Source organism: Nematolebias whitei, chromosome 17, assembly GCF_014905685.2.
Source record: "Nematolebias whitei isolate Nwh7 chromosome 17, NemWhi1, whole genome shotgun sequence".
NCBI lineage: Eukaryota > Metazoa > Chordata > Actinopteri > Cyprinodontiformes > Rivulidae > Nematolebias > Nematolebias whitei.
The window spans coordinates 5004868-5031694 of record NC_056514.1 but is presented as its reverse complement, the minus strand read 5'-3'; the positions used below and the strand labels follow the sequence as shown (position 1 = coordinate 5031694).

Below are 26827 nucleotides of genomic sequence, written 5' to 3'. Positions count from 1 at the left end.
TTCTGGTTCCCTCACCTGCTGCACAGGTTCTGGTTCCCTCACCTGCTGCACAGGCTCTGGTCCCCTCACCTGCTGCACAGGCTCTGGTTCCTTCACCTGCTGCAGCTTTGACCCCATTGCTTGCTGCAGCTCCAAACCCCGACTCTCCTGCTGCAGATCTGACGCCCGACTTGCCTACCGTTGAAGATCTGGAGTCTACCACAGAAGATCTTTGGTCTGCAGAGGTTCCAGGGTCCTCGCCTCGCCCTGGGTCCTTGCCTTACTTCATCCTTGGTCTGTCTTCCAAGGTCCTCATTCCTGGCTTGTCTGCTGAGGTTCTCGTTCCTGATTCGTCTCATGAGGGAGTTTTTCCTTTCCACTGTCGCCTTCATGTTTGCTCAAGATGAGAGTTCTATGAGGGAGTTAAATTCAAAGCACTCTGCTCCTCAGATAAATAATGTTAAATTATTATTTTTATACATGCATGTTTCTGTCCAGTGCCCTGAGATCACTTCTGTTGTAACTTGATGCTATATAAATAAACTGAATTGAATAGCCTGACCACCCCAGAATTCTGTTCGTGTCCCAATCCTTTGTTCCAACTTGGTGCTCTTTTCCCCTGAGTGACATCATCAAATCCACCGTCAGCCTCTGTCTGTGATATTTTGTATTCTTTGTGTTTACAGTATTTGTTGATTGAGAACGTCAGAGCTTGGACTTTACCTTTATTGCTTGCTCTTTGGTGCGGCACCTGCTCCAAGCTGGTGCTTAGAGACATCAGCTTACAACGACACTGATTGTTATGCTAATAATTACTGGTGTTCAGTTTGAGCCAAAATTTATTTTATTAGTAAAACTCCGGTCACCTGATAATTGCTAATACTGTACTGTATTACCTAAACCTTCTAGCCCATCTCCTCTTATCCCACATAGGTAAGATTTTAAAGTCAGATCATTTTTGCAGCGAGTCTATAGAAGCTACACTGAATAGAACAACAACAGCTCTTTGACATTTGCACATGAATTGTGATAATTGCTGGTCACATCCTGTAGTAAAATGTCTCAAGTTCTGTTTCTGGTTGACTGCATTTGATTCCTGGAAATGAGCAGCAGCCTGTTGGCTTAGATTTCTCAGCTTGTAGAGGACTCCACTCAAACAAATATCCGGTTATACCCATGTTGGTCACATGGTTTTAGCAAAAGCTGGAAAAGCAAATTGATCTGTCTGCTGTCCACATCCAGTCTTATCTGTAAGTGTTAAAGTGGATAATCAAAGGAAGATTTCTAATTAGTGGTACTTTGTACTGCATATTCCTCAACATTCTGTCCTCTTAGACCCCAGCGGTGCTGATGCAGACAGCCACCCACCCTGGTTCCAAGTCTGGGCTGGTTTAGGTTTTATCTTGTGAAAAGAAAGTGATTTCTCTCTACTGATATCTTCTGCCCTGTGCTTATTAGAGATGGTAGATTGAATCAGTGAGTCTGTTTTAGTCTGATTTTGAATTTAAATGTGGCTTGGACTGAATTTTATTGAATGATATGAACTGGATCTCTTCTTTCATACATTTTTCCTGAAATGACTTGTAAACCAAATAAAATTGAATCCAATAGATGCTTTCAAGTATCAGACAAAATATATTTTGACTATGAGACTGAATTTAGAAAAGTAAATAACGTGTACAAGGAAGCCATAAATCACCATTTTACTTGATTTTGCAGCAATGGTACATAATTACCACTTGATGCAAATATAAACCCAACATTTGCATGGTAAAATTAAAATGGAACATTTTAAATTGGACCTGGACTTGTACAGGTTTACCTTCTCTGACTGCCCCGATGAGATACTTATTTTTTCTTGTTGTTTTTGACAAAAGACCCATTCAGTGTTAGTAAAAAAAGAAGGCATCGTGGCAACGGAAGTACTGCTTCAGATGGTGAACCCAGGCGGTATTCCATCGTAACACAGATTCTAACACTAGTAATAAATACCATCACCAGAAACAAAATGTCAGGTTGTTGCGTTTACGGTTGATCAAACCAGTATTCCCAGGACGGGCTTAAATTCTACCGTCTACCAAGAGGTAATCAACATGTTATTAGCAACTAGCTAATAACTAGCTAACAGCTATAAATTGTGGGTCTATGCTTTACAAACAACTGTTGATAACAAGAGTTTCTATTGAAATAAAATATAGACACATAGCCTTACCTGATATAAAATGGGCACCGCAGACCTGTGCAGTCCAATCCACCCATTTGACAGCCTGAAGCCACAGCCGCCTTTGGTGGCTCTGAAACGGTCGATTACCCCTTGATCTGTGGTAGAATTTAAGCCGTCCTGTGAATACCGGTTTGAACAACCATAAACGCAACAACCTGACATTTTGATTGTGGTGGTGGTACTTATTTAGTGTTAGAATTTGTGTTATGTTGGAAGAATCAGTCAGAGTCAGAGATTCTTTATTGTCATACACACCTCATGTGGTACATGTGGTGGAGTGAAATTATGTACACAGGGTCCCAGTTACATCCAACAATAAAATGTAAAAGAAAAACAGTAATAACATCTAAGATATGAACTAAGAAAAACATCAACTAAAAATACAATAAGCACTAGTAGCATAAAAACAATACGTCGAACAGCAGCACAAACATGAGCATGAGTCTGTGAGCAGATGAGCACGAATGAACACATCAACATGAAACAGATCAACAACAACATGAAACAGATCAGCAACAACATGAAACAGATCAGCAGCAACATGAAACAGATCAGCAGCAACATGAAACAGATCAGCAGCAACATGAAACAGATCAGCAACAACATGAAACAGATCAGCAGCAACATGAAACAGATCAACAACGACATGAAACAGATCAGCAACAACATGAAACAGATCAGCAACAACATGAAACAGATCAGCAACAACATGAAACAGATCAGCAGCAACATGAAACAGATCAGCAGCAACATGAAACAGATCAGCAGCAACATGAAACAGATCAGCAGCAACATGAAACAGATCAGTAGCAACATGAAACAGATCAACAACAACATGAAACAGATCAGCAACAACATGAAACAGATCAGCAACAACATGAAACAGATCAGCAGCAACATGAAACAGATCAGCAGCAATATGATGTGATTTTTCGCTGTGATTATTCTGGTTAGAGATTCATGAGTCTAACAGCCTCAGGGTAGAAGCTGTTCCTCAGTCTAGTGGTTCTACACTTAATGCTCCTTAACCTCCTTCCTGAGGGGAGCGGGGCAAAACGTGTCTGTGCTGGGTGAGTGTGGTCCTTCATGATGCAGGTGGTCCTCTTCCTGCATCTGGAGGTGGAGATGTCTGTGATGGTGGGGAGACTGGCTCAACACACATCCCTGACTGACTGTGGTCTGTTTGTTAAGAAGTCTAGTACCCAGTTGCAAATGAAGGGGCTTAGTCCTTGTGTGAATAGTTTGTCCATCAGGGTTTGGGGGATCATGGTGTTGAAGGCAGATGTGAAGTCCACAAAGAGCATACGGACGTAAGAGTCTTTCTGCTCCAGGTGGTTGAGCGCAGTGTGGACCACTAAGGAGATGGCATCCTCTGTTGATTGGTTTTCACAGTATGCGTACTGATGAGGGTCCTGATTGATGTTGATGGTTGTTTTGATGTGAGTCATGACCAGTTTTTCGAAGCATTTAGCAACTATCAGGGTGAGGGCCACTGGCCGATAGTCATTCAGACCAGTCACTGTAGAGCTCTTTGGGACTGGGATGATGGTGGCAGTCTTCAGGCAGGTGGGAACTGTCTCCAGGGTAAGTGAGGTGTTAAAGGTGTCTGCCAGCACCTTGCAGAGCTGATCGGCACGTTCTTTCAACATATTTCTGGGGATGTTGTCTGGGCCGGTTGCCTTGTGTGGAATAATCCTCCTGAAAGTACTCCTTACTTCTGCTGAGGTCACGCTGAGATGCTCTTCATCCGGTGGTGAGGTGAGTCTGGTGCTGGGTGGTCTGTTTGGGTCTTCAAAGTTTGCATAGAACTTGTTGAGGGCATCAGGCAGAGATGGGTCTTTGGGGCATTGTTCGCTCCTTCCTTTATAATCTTTTATGCACTTAATGCCCCTCCACATGCTCTGAGGGTCTTGTGAGATGAATTGACCCTCGATCCTCTGTGCATATGTGGCCTTGGCCTTCTTAATACCAGCAACCAGCTCTTTCCTTGTCCTACTCAGCTCCTCTGAGTTTCCAGACCTGAAGGCAGTGTTCCTGGCTTCTAGCAGGGTGTGCACCTCTGCATTCAACCAAGGTTTTCTGTTTGAGAAGACCGCCTGGGTTTACCATCCGAAGCAGTACTTCCGTTGCCACGATGCGAGCGCAGCTTCTTGCTGACGTAGGCTGTAAATGGGTCTATAGGACATTGCATAATTTAATTTAAATATTGTCTTTTAAATGATATAGGCCACTGAGGAGAGGAACTACCATGTGTTTTATGAGCTGCTGGCTGGTATGAATGACTGGGACAAACAGGAACTCTATCTGCAGGGAGCCGAGACCTATTTCTACTTAAATCAAGTATGGTACATCGAGGACATCTACCATTTATTCATTGCAGTTTCTAGACTCATTTCCACGTCTGTCATGCTGTCTGTAGGGGTGTGCCTGTGAGCTGAGTGGAAAACAGGACAAACAGGACTTCCAGCTTCTGGTTCGGTGCTTTGAAACGATTGGCCTTTGTACTGATCAGGTCTCCACCATCTGGGCAGTCCTCTCTTCTATACTACAGCTTGGTAACATCTGCTTCACTTCCTATGAGGTGTGTGTAAGTAAATGAGAAGTCATACCCATTTTCAAGATTAAGATGATAAACCAGAGGTGTTGTTTCAGAGCGAATCCTTTGAAGTGGCTCGAATCTTCAGCGAGGCTGAGTCCAGGAGGGTTGGCTCTTTGTTGCAGATTTCCTCAGAAGCTCTGCAAACCGTCATTACTCACAGAGTTACAGTCAGTAGCTTCTCTTAAACTAGTTATGGTGTCTTGGTGAGAATGTTCATACTGATTGGCTTTATTGTTGCAGGAGACCACCTATGATAGGATCTACTGTCCCTTGTCTGTGGAAAGTGCCATAGAATCAAGGTAACCACTAAATGTTTTCAGTAGTTGCTCAATGGTTTGACTAGACGAAAGTTGTGAAGAACTTAACATCTGAGTTCAAGTCCCTGTTTGTCAGATGAGTCAGCATAAAGTACTCCCACTCCTACCCATCAGTAAAGTAACCCGATGTGAATAGTTCTTTCATCAAGCTCGTTAAGAGTTTAGTTCTGATTGAACTGATGAACTAATGGGTTGACCAAGCAGAGCAAAAAATAAAACTAAACTCCAAACGCCAAAATGTCCTTTTCAGTATCTTTCTCTTTCCACAAGTTTTGTGCTATTTCAACAAATCATAAATCACAACGTTCAGCTCTTTCAGGAAAATCTTACTATGACTGGTGCAACTTTAGCTTTTTGAAATATTTAGACTTTTCGGCCATTTTTTCCTGATAAAAAATGAACTGAGCTCATTTTATATCCTTCAAATCTTTAGAGCTGTTTACAAACTTTTACTGCTCCTTTCACATTTTGTTCTGCTTCAGTTTCTCTTAGATTCCTTATGCAAATTTTTAAAAAATTCAGTTAATTTCAGCTACTTTCAGCTTTCTGCTCCTTTCAAATTCTGTTGGTTAACTACAACATTTTTGTGCTTCTTCTAATTTTTTTTCTGCTTATTTCAGGTTGTTATGCTCCTTTCAGCTTATGTCTGCAAATTTCAGCATTTTGTAATGTTTCAGCTTCTATTTAGCTTTTTATTCTAATTTTAACATTTTCACCTAATTCCACATTTTTGCACTCATTTCAACTTTTTTCAGCCTAATTCAGAAAACAAAGTTCTCTCTCCACTTCCTTCTGGTAATTTAAGATTCTGTTTTTTTGTTTGTTTGTTTGTTATTTTGGGGTGGGGGGTGGGGGTGTTTCTTTTCAGCTGTTTTTGCTAATTTCAGCCTTTTTTCAATAATTTCCATTTTTTTGTGCTCATTTCTGCTTTTTTCAGCCTAATTGGGTAAAACTGTGCTCCCTCCACTTCCTATGCTAATTTAAGCTTGTTTTACTCTTTCAGCTAACTTTTTTTTAGCATTTCTCAGCTACAGTAATTAAAGCTGTTTTAAGATAAATTCAAGTTTTTCATGTTAATATCTGCTACATTTCTCCTTATTAATTTCTTTCTTGAGCTCATTTCAGCTCCTTCCACTTCCTTCTGGTGGTTTAAGCTTCTTTCTGCCTTTTAAGCTACTTTTCAGCTATATTGTTGCTAATTTCCTAATTTTTGTTCCAATTTCTGTTTCAGAAAATATGTGTTCTTTCTACTTCTGCTAACTTAGACTTGTTCTTCCATTTCAGCTACATTTCAACATGTTTTAGCTAATTTCAGCTGTTTTTTAGCAAGTTCTTCAGCAATAAGCATTCACAGTGCATTTGTGCAGTAAATGTCAAGTCAAGTCAAGTCATCTTTATTTATAGAGCACATATAAAACAGAACCTGTTATCAAAGTGCTTAACAACAGCAACAATCAATGAGTAAATTAAAGAGAAAAATATATAAACATATATATACAATACACTAATAATAATAACTGAAGAATTAATAAAAAGCATTTAAAAAATAGGGCCACAGATTAAAAAACACTAGATCAATTTACACTGAGTGAAATGCCTGAGAAAACAGATGTGTTTTAAGCAGAGACTTGAAGTGAGGAAGGGAATTGGAAATGTTCTAGAACTGCACCGCTCCAGGTGGCTGCATGTTGGAGCAGCTCTGTTACTTTCATTCTGAGATTTTGCTTTGGAAACTTTAATTCCTCTTTTTCTGGATGTAAATCATATTTTTTGGATGATTGTTTCCTCTGGTATCAGATGCTGAGCAGCTGGAAGGATTTTTACTGAAACTTTTTTAGTTTTGGACATTTGTTATGATGCGTAACCATGGCAACAAGGCAGTTTTCTACAACAACAGCAGCTGATTAACTTCTCAAAAGCTCAAATAATATCTCAACTACAGCCCCAAATCTCAAGTGAGTTGAAAAGGATGTTCTGTGGATGCATTCTCATCTACCTGCCAGCTGTGCTCGAGTGCCTGACCACTGAGATCCTGGAACTAGCAGGAAACACGGCTCGTGGCAGCGGAAGGACAGGATCGTCCCTCGGCACCTACAGTTGGCTGTCCACAGTGACGAGGAGCTCGTCAGACTGCTGGGAGGAGTGGCCATCGCTCTGGGAGGAGTTTTGCCCAGCATTTGGGCGGTCCTACAGCCCGAGGGGAACCGAGAGGCCAGCCGAGTCTGGGTGGACAGATCAGACGACATCTGCAGCCAGTTTCTTAGGATCCACTGTGGGATGGACCTTTACAAGAGATCCTTCCTGTCTACAGCATCAGTATCTATAACATCTCTTAATGAAATGAGGATAACGAGTTACAACAACAAATAATTTCCCTCTGGGATTAATAAAGTATTTTTGAATTGAATTGAATTGTCCTGCCTGATGTTGGGGGGGGCAGGTTGAAGGGAGGTGTCCTGCCTGATGTTGGGGGGCAGGTTGTTCCAGAGTTTGGGGCCCATGACTGAAAAAGCCCAATCTCCTCTGAGCTTCAGTCTTGTTTTTGGAACAGCCAAAAGCAGCTGATCTGATGACCTCAGGGCCCGAGAGGGAACGTAAGGTTCCAGAAGCTCAGAGAGGTAAAGGGGTGCGAGGCCATTTAGGCATTTGAAGGTCAACAGTTGAATTTTAAAGACTATCCTCGTACGAACAGGGAGCCAGTGAAGGGAGGACAGAACTGGAGTAATATGTTCAGACCTACGACTTCCGGTTAAAAGCCGAGCTGCAGCATTCTGGACGAGCTGAAGAAATGAGATGGAGGCCTGGCTGATCCCAGCATACAGTGCGTTGCAATAGTCCAATCGGGTCATGACAAAGGCATGGACTGTCACGAATCACGTCTGTCAGTTAGGTTTTTGTGTCACTCTGTTCACTTGTTTTGGTTCTGGGGATCTACTCTTTTGTTTTTCTTTTTCTTTCTCTGCATGTGGGTTGAGGTTTGTCTTCACTCCTAGTTTAACATTGTCTTCACTGCAGCCAGCAGCGCTGATTGCGCTCAACTGGCTGCACCTGTCCTCCTCTCCCTTTATAAGCTCACAGCTGACTCTTTTTCGGTGCCCGGTAGTTGAACACTTTTAGTTAGTAAATACCTCACGCTCATGACCACGCTCTGTCCCTGTCCTGTCCTCTCAAGTCCTTGTATTCCTGTTTTACTCGTTTCTGTCCTCCCGTCGTTTCCTGTTCCCTTCCTCTCGGCTCGACCTCCCGGCTTCTGGACCCACGGATCTCCTGACTTCGTCTCTCGTCTGCTCCTTGGATTATCTCGGCATCTGATCATCGGTTCTGACCCACGCCTGCTCGACCACGTCTCTCGGATCATCCCCACCAGCTCTACTCTCCACCACTCGCTTGTTTTGGATCACGCTCGGTGCTGGAGACACCAACTTATCCTGCAGACCTCGCTGCAAGCTTCAGCTGCTGCCGACTGTCGTCTCTCACCAGACCCAGCTCCTCCAGCAGTCATCCGGGTCAGCTGGACCCGCTTCAGCGCTTCAGAACCCCCATCATCACTGAGACGGTTAGTGGTTGTTTTTTCATCTGACTTTGTCTTCACTCTCGTCACCTGCACAACCACTAACCGTTCTCCATCTTTAGACTGTTCGTGTGGATCGGTGATTGGAACCTGGAACCGGTCCACAGTCTGCGAAAGCTTGCCGAGGTCCATCCTGCCGTTTTCATCAGTTAATAAACTTTATTTAATTGATTTTTGTGGTGGTGATTTTGGTCCATTATACGGGGTTCGTTACATGGACTAGTTTCTCAAGGTCGGGTCTGGACAACACTGGCTTGAGCTTAGCTACCTGTCTGAGTTGGAAGAAGCTTTTCTGCAGAACAGAGTTGATTTGTTTGTCAAACTTGAAGTCAGAGTCTAAAACCATCCCGAGATTTTTACCAGACTGCTTTAGATATGGCTGAAGAGAGTCCAGGTTGACAGGATCAGTGGCGGCAGTTGAGCTAGGGCTAAAGACAATGACTTCAGTCTTGCCATTGTTAAAACTTAAGAAATTTGAAGCCATCCAGGCCTTAATGTCATCCAGACATTTTAACAGAGGGTGAATGGAACAAACACTTTCTGGTTTCACAGGCAGGTAGATCTGGCAGTCATCAGCATAGCAATAGAATGAAAGACCTTGTTTCCTCAGGATGGACCCCAGTGAGAGCAAATAAAGTGAGAACAGAAGGGGTCCAAGAATCGAACCCTGTGGGACCCCACATGAAAGAGGTAATGAAGCGGATACATTATTATCAACCTTGACACAAAAACTCCTGCCACTCAGCTTTGAGCAGAACCATTCTAATGCAGCAGCTGTGATCCCAACCCATTGTTCCAGCCGTGATATGAGGATACTGTGGTCAACAGGATCAAAAGCAGCAGTAAAGTCCAGGAGCACAAGTACCAAAAACTGACCAGAATCGTTTGATATCATAATATCATTACAAACCCTTACTAATGCTGTTTCAGTGCTGTGGAGTTGCTTAAAACCAGATTGAAAAATCTCGAAGAGTCTGTTCTCATTTAAAAATTTGTTTAATTGAATAAAAACTATTTTCTCCAAGATTTTGGACAGGAAGGGAAGTTTTGAGATTGGTCTGAAATTTGAGCAAGTCGAAGGGTCAAGTCCAGGTTTCTTAATTAACGGATGAACTACTGCATGTTTGAAAACATCGGGAACCACACTTGTCACAATACTACTATTTATAATAGTAAGAACAGGGGGTCCAATCGTGGGTAGAACTTGTTTGAAAAACGACGCAGGAATGGGGTCAGCGGGGGAACCAGAGGGTTTCATCTGACCAACGACTTTGTTTAGAAATGGGAGTGAAATGGGTTCAAACTGTTTGAAGACAGCTGAGCAAGGGACAAAGACAGAGGGGTCAGTTGTGGACTGGGGGATGGATGACCTAATCAACTCTACCTTATCAGCAAAGTATCTGGTAAAGTTGTTGCAGATGTCAACAGAGGCCTCCATGCTGGCAGACCGAGGCACGTTTAAAATGGAATTTACGGTATTAAAAAGAACACGGGGATTATGACTGTTTGAAGCAATGATTTGGGAGAAGGATTTGTTCTTTTCAGATTTAACGATGCTCTGATAGTCTTTCAAACATGTTTTTAACATAATAAAAGAAACCTGTAATTTGTCCTTCTTACACTTGCGTTCAGCTCTCCTGCATAGACGTTTGGCTGCTTGAGTGGTCGCGTTCAACCAGGGGTGTGGTGCCCGCTTTGGTCGCCTGATTTTTAGCGGGGCCACGAGGTCTAAAATCTTAGAGCAGGTCGCATCATGCCTACTGAGCAGCTCCTGCGTACTAATACAGGCAGAGGTTTCAGGGACTGAAGCAGCATCAGTAAGGAATGCAGAGGAAAAAAGAGCAGCGGTTGAAGAGTTAAATATCCGACAACTCTTGGCTGGAGCGGAGGATTTAGACTCATGAATAACAGAGGTTTGGAATCAAATGGGTTTGTGATCTGAAACAATAGCATCCCCAACTTCCATTTTAACCACAGATAAACCGTGAGACAGAACTAAATCAAGTGTATGGCCCTGGTGATGAGTTGGACCAACAACATTTTGCACAAGGTTGAAAGATTGTAACAGATTTAGAAACTCCTGCACCAAAGGCTTGTCAGGACAGCAAACGTGCACATTAAAGTCTCCCAGAATCAAGAGCCTGTCGTAGTTGAGCAGTATTCCAGTCAGAAAGTCAGAAAATTCACTTATGAAGTTTTTGTTGTATGAGGGTGGTCTGTAGATCAGGCAGCACAGTGTTGGGTTGGAGCGGCCCAGCTCAAAATACAGCAGTTCAAAACTCTGAAAAGTCACAGCCTGTAGCTGTCTGCAGTTCCAGAGCTTTTTAAAAACTGTTAATAATCCACCACCCCAACCAGAAGTCCTTGGAGCATTAAAAAAGGCACAATCCACCGGCAAAAGTTCAGAAAAAACACTTAACGCACCAGGGACGAGCCAGGTCTCTGTTACAAACATGAAGTCCAGCTCATTGGAGTAGAAATAATCATTTAAGATGAAAGTTTTATTTGTCAGCGACCTCACATTCAGCAGAGCAATCTTTGTAGGACCAGTAGATGAAGGTAAAGCTGAGCTCGGAGCACAGATCAGCTGTTTCAGATATTTGGAGTTTGAAGCGTGCCTCCAAGGACCAGATACTTCGCAGCTGTGCGCGCCCGCGGTGCGAGCCCGCGATGCGAGCCCGCGGTGCGAGCCCGCGGTGCGAGCCCGCGGTGCGAGCCAGGCTCGACTACGGGGATCAGGCAGATGTAAATTATCTAGTTAGATTAAATGTTATTAAATATTAATAATAATTTGATTAAATAGTCTGTGGCTTTTTGCAAGCTAACTGTTACAGCTAGCTGCTTCACAGACCCCACTTTAAAAGATTTGAACTGCCTCTTTGATCAATGTCTTTCCTAATTCTTAATAAACACTAATCAAAAATGTTTGTTATGTGTTTGCATGTGTTTACCTACAAGCACTGATTATTTCCACTGGTCAGTCTGAGTGTCTGTGTAGAATGTGCAGTCAAACCTTAGTGAAACAGATTTAGAAGAACTACAATGATGAACCAGTATCTGTTCTGACACTTGTTGTTCCAAGGGTCAGCACAGCAAATGCACTTCACTGTATTTTAACATTTATCTTGTTACGTTTTGCAACCCAAATTACTTTAAAAAAATGAAAGAACACATAATACAAAGGTAAATCACAATATCCAAGGTCTTTTAGACTCAGAGAAAGTCAATGTTCAAAATGTTTCAGTTTTAATAACTCTACTTGCTAGTTTTAGATGGTTAAGTCTTCTAGTTCTAAATGAGAAGTCGAGGTAACTTCCTGTCTTTGTCTCCAGAGATGCCATTGCCAAAGCCTTGTACTCAGTCCTGTTTGACTGGTTGTTGGAGCAGATCAATGACTGGCTGAATCCCTCAGAAATGGACAGCACTGTGGGTATAGTGGACATCTATGGGTTTGAGGTTGGTAAGCAGCCTCCAGTCACGTCTTCTTCTTTCCTTCTCCTCCTTCGCCTTCTGACTTTTCCCTCTTCAGGGGTCACCACAGTGATTCATCCTCCTCCATCTCACTCTGTCCTCTGCATCCTCTGTCCTCACTCCAACTACCTCCATGTCCTCTCTAACTGCATCCATATGTCTCCTCTTTGTCTTTTTCCTGCAGCTGCATTTCTAACATCCTTCTACCAATATACCCACTGTCCCTCCTCTGGACATGTCCAAACCACTGTCTTTCCTCTTGACATGTCCAAAACACTGTCCCTCCTGTGGACATGTCCAAACTAACTCAGTCTGGTCTATCTAACTTTATCTCCCAGTTGTTCAACCTGTGCTGTACCTCTGATGATCTCATTCCTGATCTTCTCCATCCTTGTCACTAAGGACATGCTGTATACATTTGTATACATGTTTCTTGAAATTGAGAACACAAGAGGCCTAAAAGAAATATAAGAAGTATAAAAATAAATTAGTAGGGATTATAAGGAAACACAAGAAGGAATATTATAGTGATTTATTAAATAAAAGTAATGGTGATATGAAAGCTACATGGCGAGTAATAAATAGTGTTCTGAAAAGTCATAAAGCAAAAACAGGTATTTCACAATATTTTTTGAAGGATGACGATGAAATCCATGATGAAAATGAAATTGTAAATGGATTTAATCATCATTTTGTGAACGTTGGATCAAGCCTTGCAGCTAAAATACCAAAAGTAGACAATAATGTGAACCATTCAGATATAAGTTGTGACAACAGTATTTTTCTTAATGGAACTGACAAAGAAGAAATAATGAATGTAGTAAAAAATCTTACAGATAAGAGATCAAAAGACTGGGTGGACATGGATATGATGTTTGTAAAGGACATAATGAGTTATGTTATCGAGCCGTTTACATATATTTGTAATTTATCATTTTCAAAAGGAATATTTCCAGACAATATGAAAGTAGCTAAGGTAGTTCCTCTCTTTAAAAATGGTGATAAATGTGTGTTCAATAATTATAGACCAATATCCTTATTACCACAGTTCTCAAAAATTCTAGAAAAACTATTTGTGACCAGATTAGATAAATTTATTACTAAACAAAACATTTTAAGTAGCAGTCAGTATGGGTTTAGAGCAAAAAACTCTACATCAATGGCTCTCATGGAAATAATAGAACAAATAACTACTGCTGTCGATCAAAAACAGTATTGTGTTAGTATTTTTGTTGATTTAAAAAAAGCATTCGATACTATTGACCACACTATTCTCGTTGAAAAATTAAATAAATATGGTATAAGAGGACCAGCATTACACTGGGTATCTAGCTATTTGAAAGATAGGAAACAGTTTGTACAAATAAATGGTGTAAGATCTGACCTGTGCAAAATCACTTGTGGAGTTCCTCAAGGCTCTGTACTTGGACCAAAGTTATTTATTTTATATGTGAATGACTTAGTGAATGTATCAGAACTCCTCAAATGTGTCCTTTTTGCAGATGACACCACATTTTTCTGTTTGGGTAAAGATGTAAAACGGATGTTGGAATTGATGAAGACAGAATTTGATAAAATACAAACTTGGTTTAAACTTAATAAATTATCATTAAATTTAGATAAAACTAAATACATGATATTTAGTAACAAAAAGAGAACTGTTGATGATCCATTTAAAATTGAGGGTGTTGAGATTTGTAGAGTTAATGAGATGAAATTTTTGGGTGTAATCATTGATGAACAGCTAACATGGAAAAATCACATAAATTCTGTAAGAACAAAAATATCTAAATCTATTGCAGTACTATACAAAGTCAGGGAATTATTAAATGACAAACTCTGTACATGTTGTATAACACAATCATTGTTCCACATTTAATCTATTGCATTGATGTTTGGGGGGAAAGCGTGTAAAACATTTACAAAACCTATTTTTATTTTACAGAAAAGAGCTGTAAGAATTATCACCAGAAAGCATTACTGTCACCCATCAAGCACATTATTTTATCAACTGAAGTTACTGAAGTTCCATGATTTGGTAGATTACAGTATTTTATCAGTTATGTATAGGGCTCAAAATAACACATTACCATTAAATATCCAAAGAAATTTTATTAAAAGACAAAGTTGTTATTGTAGTGAACTAGGCCTCCGGTCAAACCTGCTTCTGAAGACCTTCATGGGACAGGAACTGTTATTTCATTGATTTGAATCCAGAAATACAAATTAGCTCATCCAGAGACTATTTAATTGTATCCTGAATTAATCAATTGAAAGAACACTCTCTTTTTCATATTATCATTACTATTTTACAATGTCTTGATAATCAAAAGTGTGTTTAGTTCAAACCATTTTTAAATGTTGAAATGAACCACTCATTTTAAATCAACTGTGAAACAGTATTAATGATTTTAATCCCCATACAAAGTAGAAATCAAGTTAAATGTCTATTTTACAAAGTAATTATGCATTTTTGATCTTCTGTCTGACATGAGAGAGTGATGTCGGTCAAAAGTCGGAGACAGTCCGAAGCAAGTTATTGGAACGAACCGTCGTGTTTTTAAACCTCTCAGACAGGAACAAGAAAACTGGCACCTGTAAGTCTGTCATTTCTCCAAAACATTTCTCTCTCTGTTCCTAAACATCTCAGCTGTTTTTCTGACTTGTAATGACCCTCTGACGTCACTAAAACCACACCCCTGTTGGTTCTTTCAACCAATCAGGACTTCCCAAAAGTGACCAGAAGCAGAACTCTTTAAAAGTCGACACTTCCTAGTTCCAGTCAGAACAGAAGTTCAGAAAAGTTCCAGTTCGGAGGGAAAGGGCTGGTTCTGAAGTTGTAGTGCCTGGAGAAAGTTCTGAAGTGCTGGAGTTAGTTGGGAGTTCTTCCGAGTCTAGTTGGGATTATGGAACCTTCCACATCTGAGTGGAACCGCTGACGGACTCACAGCTCATGTGAGTCCACCCGGGAGGTGAGCGTGTTGTTGAACGGAGTACCGTCACTACTTCGGACGATTCTCAGCCATCCTAAGGAGACGCTGAAAGGTAGCGTTGAAAAGGAACTCCGTACCGGAGCTGACCTATCTTCTGCAAAGGTAACGAGTCGCTTCACTACCGAGTGTACCGAGGCTGAGCTGGGGTCGGATGAATGGTGCCATTCCTCGTCAACAAACTTTCTTCCTCCGCATCTTTTTTCTCCATTCAAACTCCTTCATTTCCCATCTTCAAACTTCTATCTTGCCAGTAATTAATCCAGATATCTTCAGAAATGTCTGTTGTTTTTATTAAGTAAAACGTGCCAAGTTTTTTTAATCAGAGCCGATCATAATCAAGTGTACAATGTTTTGATGTTAAATTTTGATTCTGTTAATAAATGACCACATTCATTTTGATGGGTCAAAGAAAATTAACGTCTCATGTCACTGATTAAACCATCAACAACACAGTAACTCTGTCACATATCTGTCTAGTAGCTAGAAAAAGTGAGAACCTGTTATTAAAAATTGACTGTAGTGGAGCTCTAAGCTAACTGAAGCTAACCTAGCCCTACATCACTACATTCTGGTGGCCCGTACGGGGACTGTCATTGAGATGGACGCTGAATGTTGGCGTGAAAAGGTCCAAGTTTTGAGCTTGATACAGCATGATTCGGCTTGTGGTGTTCAGAGAGCTGAAAGTAATGTCGATGTGTTCATTCTAAAGCTAAAATTTGTACATTTGTAGTGATGTACAATTTGTACATCACTACATTACAATCTTAAGGGGATAGAGATATTTGTCAAACCAAAATTCAGAACTAGTCTGAAGGGAAGGTCTACCTCAATCCAAGGAGTTGGATTGTGGAATGTTCTAGAGAGTGATGTGAAAAATGCCAAGTCAATGTGCACATTTAAGAAAAAGATCAAAGCTGAATTGTTAAAAAAGTATATATGAAGTAGCTTAGTGTGTGTTTTGTATTAGAATTAGAAAAATTAGAAAGAGTTATTCATTTTGTTCTGTTACTTGAAGATTATTATGATTGAACTAATTGTTTGAAAAAAGGGCAGATATAATAAGATTTTTTCTTCTTTCTGCTGCCTTTCATTTTAAATCTCTTGTGTTTTTTTATATTGTTATGGAATTGTTTTGTACTTTTTTAAATGAATAAACTTTATACCATACCAAGAAGAACCTCATCATCTTCATTTCTGACACTTCCAGTTCTGTCTCCTGTCTTTTTGTCCATGTCTCTGTCTCCAGACCAGACAACATAGCTGCTCTCACCACTGTCTTTAAACTAGTACTTTGACCTTTGCTGACACTCTTTTGTCACAAATCACTCCTGAACATTTTTCTCCATTCACTCCATCCTGCCTGGACTCTCTTTTTCACTTCTTTACCCCCCACCCCCTTTTGCATGTTTTTCTAGTTTTTAGCTCAAATTAATGCTACTTTAATGTAGGTGACGTCCCACTTCTTCTGTGTGCAGGATCTGAGCGTGAACAGCTTTGAGCAGTTGTGTATCAACTTGGCCAATGAGCAGTTGCAGCACTTTGTCAACAAAGCAGTGATCTCTCAGGAGCAGGTCGGTGGTTGGTGCATGAACAATGACAGCAGTTCACTTTCTAGATGTCTTCATTTCTACATAGAAATCCTTAAAACTTTACTCTCTCTGTGTGTGTGCGTGCGTGCGTGCGTGCGTGCGTGCATGTGCGTGTGTGTGTCCGTCCTACAGGAAGAGTACAGTGCAGAACAGATCCAGTGGTATCCGATGCCAATCAAAAACTTCAGCTTATGTCTGGAGTTGATTTCCTCCAGGCCACACGGCATCCTTCGTATTCTGGATGATCAGACTTTCCTTCCACAGGTGCCGGCCTCCCTGTCAGTCCCAAACATCATTCTAATTTTTTCAGTCACAATAGCAAGTTAATCTCAAACTCTTAAAGCATACAGTACATTGGAAAGTATTATCTCTTGTCTGTCTTTCTGTCTTCCCCCTGTCTTTAGCTACAAATGCAACATTTTTTAAACAAACAAAATATAGGACAAAAAATGAAAGAACACCCGTGTATCTACCTCTTACTTAAAATACTAACAAACAAAGTTTACTACAAATGGTTTTTAGTAAAATGTTAAACAAACGTGCCAAATGTGAGCAGCTATCGTGTGTTTTGATATTAACTCTTCGATACTTCAAGTCAAATTGTAGCTCAATATCTTTAAAATTGAGCTTTGCCTGTTTTATGTTTTTTTAACTCGCCTGTCTTCCATTCTTGTCACATTGTAGTATTTTGTCTTCCTGAACAGGCCACAGACCACACTTTCCTCCAAAAATGCCACTACCACCATGCAAGCAACCCATTGTATGCCAAGCCTAAGAACCCACTGCCAGTGTTCACAATTTATCACTATGCTGGTCCTGTCACGTACCAGGTACATCAAGTTTCAAGTACTTCACATCGCTGCAACGTGCACATTTAAATTTGACTCACAAAGAATGCCTTGAACTTTTTACAGGTCCATAATTTCCGAAATAAGAACCACGACCAGTTTAGGACAGAAGTGGTGGAGCTTTTTGCCAGCAGCCGTATAAAGGTGGCACAAAATAAATTATTAACAATATTCCAAATCTTTCATTTCAAATGTATATATATATTTCCTATACGTTTGAAAGAAACCAGTTTTACAAATATTTTGATTTAATATTGAGTTATAAATTTATAGAACTGTTGTATTTTATCAGAATTCATAAAGACCTAAAAACATACAATCTGATTTATTTACAGTGTTGTGGAGATATTTGTTCCCTTGACAGATTTTTTTCAGTTTTTACATTTTACTCATGCTTACACTTTTCAGGTCATCAAGCAAATGTTAATATCAGACAAAAATAACCTGAACAAATATGAAATGCAGTTTGTAAATGAATATTTTGTTAATTAGGTGAAAGAAGCTGTCCAAGCCAGCCTGAGCTTGAGAGAACAAGTAATTGTCCTTAAACCTAATAGTTGCCATCCTTGGATGAGTTCTGTGTGAGAACTGGTGACGAGTGTTGCTGAGGAGCAACGCTGCTGCTGTGCTGCATGTTCTGCAGCAGAGCCCGGGTGAGCTTGAGCTTACAGTCCCAAGCGATGGCCAGACGTTCTCCTTCGAGAGTTCCTGACAGAGCAGAATCCATTTGTTCTGTCAGTCACAGTAGGTCATCCCACCACGCAGCCACAGACCATCGTACTACCATCACTGTGTGGACTATAGGTTGGATCTTCTTCTCCTTTAATGCAGGGTTGGTTTAACGCCAGATGTAACAAGATCCACGTTTTCTAGAAAGTTCCAGAATATTTCCCAGGAGTTTTGAGTTTGATAAAGGTTTTGTTTGTTTGTTTGTTTGTTTGTTTTTTGTTGGGGGGGGGGGGGCAAATGTGAGACAAAGCACTGCCTCAGCAATGGTTTTTGCCTTGGAACTCTCCCATGGAGGCCATTTTTGTCTCTTTCTTTTGGTTGACTCATGTACTTGGGGGAGCTGTGGCTGAGTGGTTAGAGCAGTCGTCCTCCAATCCAGAAGTTTGGGGTTTGATTCCACCAGCAGTCACATGCTGAAGTGTCCCTGAGCAAGACACTGAACCCCTCATTGCTTCTGATGTGTGTCCCATTGGTGTATGAATGTGATAAATCACTGATTAATCTTTGTAGAGATCTAGTATAGAGCTGTATGAATGAATAAATGAGGCACAGATTGTAGAGTGAAGACCTCTGAGTGTCTTGATCAGATAGACAGAAGCTATTTAAGTGCAGTCCATTTACTTTTCCTCACTGATCCGTGTGAGGCCTTCAGGGATTCAGATGTTGTTCTGAGTTCTGTTTGGACCTCCTAGATGAGTTGTCAATGTGATCTTAGAGTAGTTTTGGTCAGGCAGCAACTCCTGGGAGTTTAACCACTGTTCAGTGTTTTCTTTGTGGATAAACGTAAGAGATTTCTTCATTCCACAGGTCTAGGAGTAATCAGGTCTGGGCTTGGCAAAACTGCATTTTGTATTTCCTCAGATTGTCTGTGGCATCATTTGCTTCATGACCTGAAAGTTTTGATGTTCAAATTTGTGGAAGATTGTTTGTCACACTTAAATAAATTGTTTAATAATTGTGACAAGAAGCAAAATGTGTAAAGAGACAAATACTTTTTCCACATCATCGTAGTTGCATTTTTCCCTACTGTGTACAAAGCTGCTTATGATTATTGATGACTATTGGAATTGTTTTTATTTTGATCATTGTGTTTGTTTAATGTGGTTTTGTAGATGATTTCTGAATTGTTTCGGAAGCTTCAGGATAACTACATCCAGCAGAGGGAACTGGGCTGGAGGGGGAAAGGACTGCGCCAACAGGCCTCTACTGCTGCTTCACATTTTCTCCAGTCTCTGACTGAACTCACCGTCCGTCTGCAGAGGTACAGGATCAGCTTCAAACAGCTGATTTCTGAAAGCTTTAGTCTTTTCATTCAACCTTTATTTGTACAGGTTAGTCTCATTGAGTCACGAGGACTCATTTACAAGAGAGACCTGTATTCCAAAAATCCTAAAAGGTCCAAAAAGTCATTCCAAAAGTCTTCATCAGTCTGAGGAGCTGCAACAAAATCAGTCTTATGAATGGCACCTTCTCTGTGATAATTAGCTCAGACTGATGAAATCTTTTGGATAAAAGACGAAATGTTTCAACAAAAAGAAATCGTCCAGAGGTCCTGACTTAACTTTTAAGAAAATTGTTCTGGCATTTTGAAGACAAACATACGTTTCAGTTGTCCATGGATCACGTCAATAAGCCTCCCTGGGAAAGTTTACTTCAAGGTGTTGGAAGGGTGGTGCTGACTGATTTCCAACCCTTGAATTCAAGAGGAATAGTGTCTTTCTTACTGGTTGTGGAACAGTGGATTAAGTTTTTTCTCTTGGGGGTGTTACTAAGCGGGTCGTGGATGTTTGACTCCCCAGTTCATATGCATTCATGGAGCTCGAGAAGGTTTTTGACATGATTCCCAGAGGCATTCTGTGGGAAGTGCTAGAAAGTAAAGCATGTGTTGCAGACATCAAAGTTCATTGTCAATAATCCAGGTATAAAATCCAACATTGTTCAGTCAGGTCATCTGGATGGTTTCTTTTTTATAAGCTGAGACATTTCGTCCTTCATCCAAAGGACTTCTTCAATCTGAGGAGCCAACAAACAAAACTGATTCCACAACAAAAGCATACTCCATAATGGGGAAAAAACAGTTTGCTAGGACTAAGATGGCCTCAGGGGCCTGCCCTCTCCCCCATCAACTCCTCTGAGAAAGTCATGCCAAAGTGGTTCAAAACACTAAAGTTCATGCAGAACATGGTACATGGTAATATCGGTGTGGAGCAAACCTTTGTTGAAATTGTGCAGTCCCTCTCATCCATCGTGGAACATACTGAGGCCTGTACTCCTGCAGCAATTCTGGGTGCTGCTGAGGGTAAAATGGCAACATTGGTGACATAGACCTGAAGGACTGTTCTGTAGATGGGAACACTGGACTTGCAGTAGACACTTGTTCTGAACTTTGTGGGGGTTGCTTGGGCTGTGCAGTAGTGTTTTTTGGGGTTGTTTCCCTAATTTGGGACACTTCGGCTCTCATGTCTACACCATGTCAGAACGCATCTTTTGATCTCAGATAACATGTCAGGGGACATGTAATATCGGCTTTGCTGGGTGGAAGGTTTTGTTTCCTTTGGCAGCTCACCAGGCTGGACAGCACTCACACTGGTTGCCCTTCATGGGGCAACATGCCTCTTTTTGTCTTGCCTCTCCTTTTTATTTGTACAAGAAATGTTCACTTTCTCCAGAAAGGGTTCACCTGGTGTGTCAGACTTTGTGAGGTAAGACTGAACATCACTCTTGATGTTGTCATTCTGCAAACCAGTCAAAATGGTATGCATGAACAGATTTTGGACTAGTGCAGGGTCATATTTTAAAACTGACTCAGCTTCCTGAGAGGCAAACAGAATTTTCTGTCTCAGGTCCATTGGCCTAATTAAAAAATTATGAGGGGACTCTTTGCTGCTCTGAACCTCCAAAGTTAGCTGCTTGTATAAATCTGTGGCACCCCTCTCCTGGTAATGAGACCTTAAGCTTCTACACAGAGCAGGTAGGATGACGATCGATTTCCCTCCAAATAGCTCCGTAATTGTAGGCCTGGTGTTATAGCACGAATCACAGCATCAATAATATCTGTCTCTGAATATCTTTTGGTCAGCCCACTTTCAATCTGCCTTGCCAGACTAGAACATGTCAGCCTATCCTTCTGGCCTGGCTCTCCTGTCTGTCACAAAATCTTGAAAAAATGACGGAGTCGCACTTGTCTGTGAAACCTGTGGGCGAGGGAGTGATTTTCTGTCCATGACATACTGGACCTCTTTTTCTTTCTGTTGTAATGACAATCTGAGTGCCTCTAGCTCTTTTTGAAGCCTTTCCTGGTCATCAGATTGAGTTTGGACAGATGATATTTTATTTACTGTGTCCCAGATATTGAGATATTCTGACATGCCTTCATCTTCAAGGCTGGCCAGTTCCTCTTGCTCAAGATATTTGATGACATATGAAATGAGGTGACTGCGTGTTTTACTATAAAGGTTCTGTTCCAGGTGCTGAAAGTTACAGTGTGGTGCGTACTTTAATCATCTGCTCAGCTGTCAAGTTATACAATGCTCATTTTATCTCCAACTTAACTTTTTCCAACTCCGACTCCATTTTACACACTGTGATTTCAGAAACAATAAAATGGGGCCCCACTGACTTCAACTGATTGGTGATGATTCCTAGTTTGTCAGGGCTCACTTCAGGATACAAACTAACTGCTGTTTGAAGACCTGCACATTGTGTTTTCTGCAAGTCTGTCTGCGATGCTTGGGTTGTTTTGAAGTGATCAGCATGAGGAGTTCACAGGAATCTTGGGAATGATTCTCTCACTGAACATCCCAGTGGTGCCTCCAAAAGTTAACCCTTAAAAGAATGGAGACAGTAAGAGAAAATGATCACAGGGGACCGGCTCACCGCTTCTCCATTCACCCGCTTGTACTGATTGTCGGAGAAACAGCATGTGAGTCCCCCTAGTCATCCCCCTCTAGCTCATGGCGTTAATGGGCGATTCCAATCAAAGAAAACTTAATTACTTTGCCTTTTGCACATTTTAAATCAAATTAAGAAAACATACAAATGCAGATGATCAAAATAAACAAACCTAATATTAATAAAGTCAAATTGATAAGGATTATAACCTGCAACGCACTCCCCCTCAAAATAGATGTTGTCCCCAACATCTCAACTCTTGCTGTGTTGGGAAAAGGAAGCAGTCATAAACATGTGAAGCAACACGTCAGTCTTAAGAACATTTCTAACAGTTGTTTTTTCTCTCTGAAATCAATTTACAGGCTGGAACTCTTTTCAGACATTCTCATTTTGAGGGTAAACACTCAGTGTCTATTTTGTCAAACAACTTAAAATTCACTATTTGTCCATCATCCTAAAATTCATCATGTGACTCCTTAACAAGAGTTTGTGGAATAGTTTGTTGTGGCTTGGATGCCAACACGTCAGTGAAACTGTAGGTACTTATCACATGGAGAATAGTCCCTCATTGTGAGTGTCATAATAAACAGTCCATTATCTTGTGAATCCAATGTATGTGCATTCTCTGGATTCACTGGTGCAGCTTGTCCTGTGCTCTCATTTCTGATGACCATGTGAGATGTAGTATGGGTGAACAGTGTTCATCCATGGCATTGTGAGGTGTGTAGGCTGTGGTGAAGTCCTCAAGTTGTAGCAGACTGCTGAGCCAAGTCTCTCATATGTAAAAACTTTGGGCTTCCTGTGGAGCCGTTGAGGTCGTTGGGCTCCCTCCCTGATGAAGCAGGTTGTTCAGTGACATTCTCCATCATTCTTTCCTCATGATAAGTGCCCGACTCTTCACACTCCATCACAGCTGTTTCTCCTTGTTCATGATCCATTTCAGGTACTGTGATGTCCTTGAACTGGATACCCACCAGTTCTTGGGTTGTGCATAGGGTTTACTTTCTCAGGCTGACATGACCGCTGCAATAGCACAGGATAGTATTCATCAGCATCATCATCCTATTCCTCCAACTGTTCCACACCTTCATTATTTAAAACTTTTCTCCTCTTCTTTTCAGCCTGCACTGGGATTTCAAGAGGCAAAGAGTTACATAGGAGAAGCAGATTGCAATGAAGGATCCTTGACATCCTTTGACCTTTGTTGAGTTTGAGTTCATAAACTGGGGCATTTTCATTTACTTGGCACACAACAATATGGACAATGTCCTCCCAATGAGTCCTTAGTTTTCCTGGGCCACCACAAGGTATCCAGTTGTGTACTAAAACATGATCACCTGGCTGCCTGGCTGTAGTACTGAACTTTTTACTTTGCTGTTGTACAATTTCAATGTCGCCTTCAAATGCTACTGCTTAAAAGAAGGGAGACAGTAAGAGAAAATGATCACAGGAGACCGGATAACTGCTTATCCATTCACCCGCTTTTATTGAGTGTGGGGGAGTCCCCTAGTTGATCCTCGTATTTGTCAAACTCAAGGCCCAGGGGCCAAATGTGGCCCACGTTGACATCTGGCCCTCAAGATGATATGTGAAATCATCTCAGCTCTTGTTGAGGAACCTGTGACCAAGAAAAGATGTTGGGTATCTGATTTGAGTTAATGTAGTTTCTGAAATTAGCTCTTTTTTGAATAAGGTTTTAATTTTGGCCCCCTTTTGTAAGTGGGTTTGACATCCCTGCTAGGTCACGGTGCTAAACTAACCCCTAATCCAAATAAAGACAACTTAATTTGATTTCAAAGGTGCAAAAGGCAAAATAATTAAGAAAGCACACAAATGCAGATAATCAAATAAATGAACCTAATATTAATAAAGTTAAATTGATCAGGATTATAACCTGCAACACATGCACTGGGACAACAAGCAGTCCTTACATAAAATATCTTATCTGATATGTTAAAGCAGAACCTTCTTACTGTGAATAAAGAAAAATGTAAACCCTTTCTTTACTTCATCAATTATTAAGCACAGATGTGTCACAAGTAAAGGTGCAAATGCAGGGATCTACTAAAGATGAATTTACAATAAATGTTAAACATTAATAATAGTAGAATATTTATATGAAACAAGATTTTGCTACTCTGTGTTGATTTAAAACATTAAATTCTACACTGATTAATTTGTTTTCTTCTCTCGATTCCAGGTGTAAAAGCACTTTTATTCGTTGCCTGAAGCCAAACTATGCCAAGGTAACAGCCCCTTTCAACTGAAGATTTCCCCTTTGATTGACCTTTAACAATGAACATTTGCATGTTTATGAAGCAGCTAATGCAAAGCTTGTTGATGGTTTTACATCTGCAGTCCAGGGGTTTGTATAGAATAGCATCGATGACTGTGAATGTATTGTTGTGTAGCATAGCAAATCTCATTACTGCCCATGCATGCACAGTGCAAAGTTATGAGTAGCAGAGCTATCCTTACTGGCTAATCATAGGCTGTGCAGAGTTATGTGTTGGGCAGCAAAGCTCATTACTGGCTACGCATTTACAGTGGCAAGAAATGTGTAGCCAAAAAAAACAACTTGTTAGAGCCATGTGTGATAGGTGTGTGCTTCTTATTGTGTAACCATGTGCTGTGAAGGAGTATATGAAGGGGAGTGGTGGCGCAGAGGTTAGAGAAGGTGGCCTGTGATCGTAAGATCGCCGTTTCAAGCCCCGGGACCGACAACATCAAAAATGTGGGTGGAGTAGGTGAAGCACCCACACCTGCTCCCACCCTCATTCGCCCCACTTTGGGCCCATGAGCAAGGCCCCCACCATCTGCTCCTCCGGGTGTCCTAGATGCAGCTCTCTGCTCCACACAGAGGCTGTGGTAGCTCGGTGTCTGTGGTTGCATCAGGAAGGACATCCGGCGTAAAAATAAAAAAACAAACTTCCAAGTCTTCGTGCGACTTAGTTCGCTGTGGAGACCCCTGACGCAGGGAGCAGCCGAAAGAAAAGAGTGCTGTGAAGGAGTATGGGGAAGCTAGCAAAGCTCATTAAAAGTTAAAACGCATCTAGTGTACTGCTGTGTGTAGTGTAGCAAAGCTTGTTTTTGCCAATGCATGTAGAGCTTAACGTTTCAGCACACAAAAAGAAGCTGTCCAGATGACCTGACTGAAACATGTTGGATTGTATGCCTGGATTATTGAGCATGGACTTTGATGTGCCCATTAGCTCCTGATTTGTTCCTGATTCGTTCCTAGGCGTTCCCTAGTAGTTAAGCAAATGTTGTGTACCTTATTGTAAAGTGTTACTAATAAACGCTCCTTAGTTACTTTTAACTATGTTGTCTTAAAGTCATCATTTCATTATATTTAGTCACTGATCAAATGTTGGTGTATTGGTTTCCAAAGTGAACCACATTACAATGTTTATTCAGGGGTGCCTTTTTATTTTATTAATTGATCTAATAAATACAGCTTATGGATATTAGGTCAAATTGTTCCACTTGTCTAGAACTATTTATTTTTTATTAATTCATATAATTCTCAGAAAATCTGAAAAATGTGCTGGAAAATTTGAATCCACTTGCAGATCAACATTTTCCACTTTGCACCAGAAGCTGCATTTAGAATACAGAGGAGAAAAACCTGTACTTTGTACAGGACAATATTATTAGTCATGATTAACGCAGATTATTCAGCCTCTTCAAAATAACACAACTATCACTTTAACATTCAGATAGCTGAGGATTTGATGGGATCCAAAATAATATTTCTATTTAAACTATACTGGTTGGCTTGTTTTTCTTTTTTTGGTGGGACATAATTTCCTAACATAAAAAAGTTAAATGCCAACTATGGAGTGAATAATCAGCTGATGTATTATTGTAGCTGTTAGAAAACATTTTAAGCCATCATGTAAAAGTCAGCTGCAGAAAGACAGAGTCCATGTGTGTGAATGAGAGGGAGGAGGTGGAACAGTGAGGCTACAAGGAGCAGAGGTCACAAAGGTGCAGGACCTCAAGGACTTGGGGTCCACTGTCCAGGAGTGGGGAGTGTGGTGAAGAGGTGAAGAAGAGAGTCCAGGCAGGATGGAGTGATGGAGAAAAGTTTCAGGAGTGATTTGAGACAAAAGGGTGTCAGCAAAGGTCAAAGGAAAAGTTTACAAGACAGTGGTGAGAGCAGCTATGTTGTATGGTCTGGAGACAGAGACATGGACAAAAAGACAGGAGACAGAACTGGAAGTGGCAGAAATGAAGATGCTGAGTTCCTTTTTGGGAGGGTCAAAAATCCTATAGATGAAATTAAAATGAAATCATCAGAAGTTCATCACAGAATGACACACAACAAAATGAAAGTGGTTGTGTTTTTTGTTTTCAGATAATTCTGTGAAAGTCAACTGTTTTTGTTCGTTTCAGGGCTCATTGCTGTTTTACTTTTGCTTTTTTCCAGCTTCCTGGGGTCTTTGATGTGGACTTTGTGACAAGTCAACTCAGGCATGCAGGGATACTGGAAACCATCCTTATCCGGAAAGAGGGTTTCCCCGTACGGCTTCAGTACTCATATTTTATTCAGAGGTACCATAAATGTGTAGTATGACATATAGGGAAATATATTCATACTTTTCACGAGTTCC

At 40.9% G+C, this 26827-nt stretch overlaps 1 protein-coding gene and 1 long non-coding RNA gene across 2 annotated transcripts in view; both read left to right on the top strand.

Moving 5' to 3' along the window:
- The window catches only part of LOC119424096 (unconventional myosin-XV-like), a 27082-nt gene extending 7949 nt beyond the window's left edge, over positions 1 to 19133 (top strand). The window contains exons 7-15 of the mRNA XM_037691565.1: positions 4430 to 4543; positions 4856 to 4969; positions 5043 to 5101; positions 12023 to 12146; positions 16630 to 16725; positions 16876 to 17007; positions 17448 to 17573; positions 17658 to 17735; positions 19128 to 19133. Coding sequence (XP_037547493.1) covers positions 4430 to 4543; positions 4856 to 4969; positions 5043 to 5101; positions 12023 to 12146; positions 16630 to 16725; positions 16876 to 17007; positions 17448 to 17573; positions 17658 to 17735; positions 19128 to 19133 — 849 coding nt within the window. The remainder of the gene's footprint in view (positions 1 to 4429; positions 4544 to 4855; positions 4970 to 5042; positions 5102 to 12022; positions 12147 to 16629; positions 16726 to 16875; positions 17008 to 17447; positions 17574 to 17657; positions 17736 to 19127) is intronic.
- Positions 19134 to 19563: 430 nt separating this feature from the next.
- On the top strand, positions 19564 to 26668 carry LOC119423317. Its single transcript, XR_005187461.1, has 3 exons — positions 19564 to 19581; positions 24412 to 24457; positions 26644 to 26668. It is a non-coding gene; the product is annotated as an uncharacterized LOC119423317 (long non-coding RNA).
- The last annotated feature ends 159 nt before the right edge of the window (positions 26669 to 26827 follow it).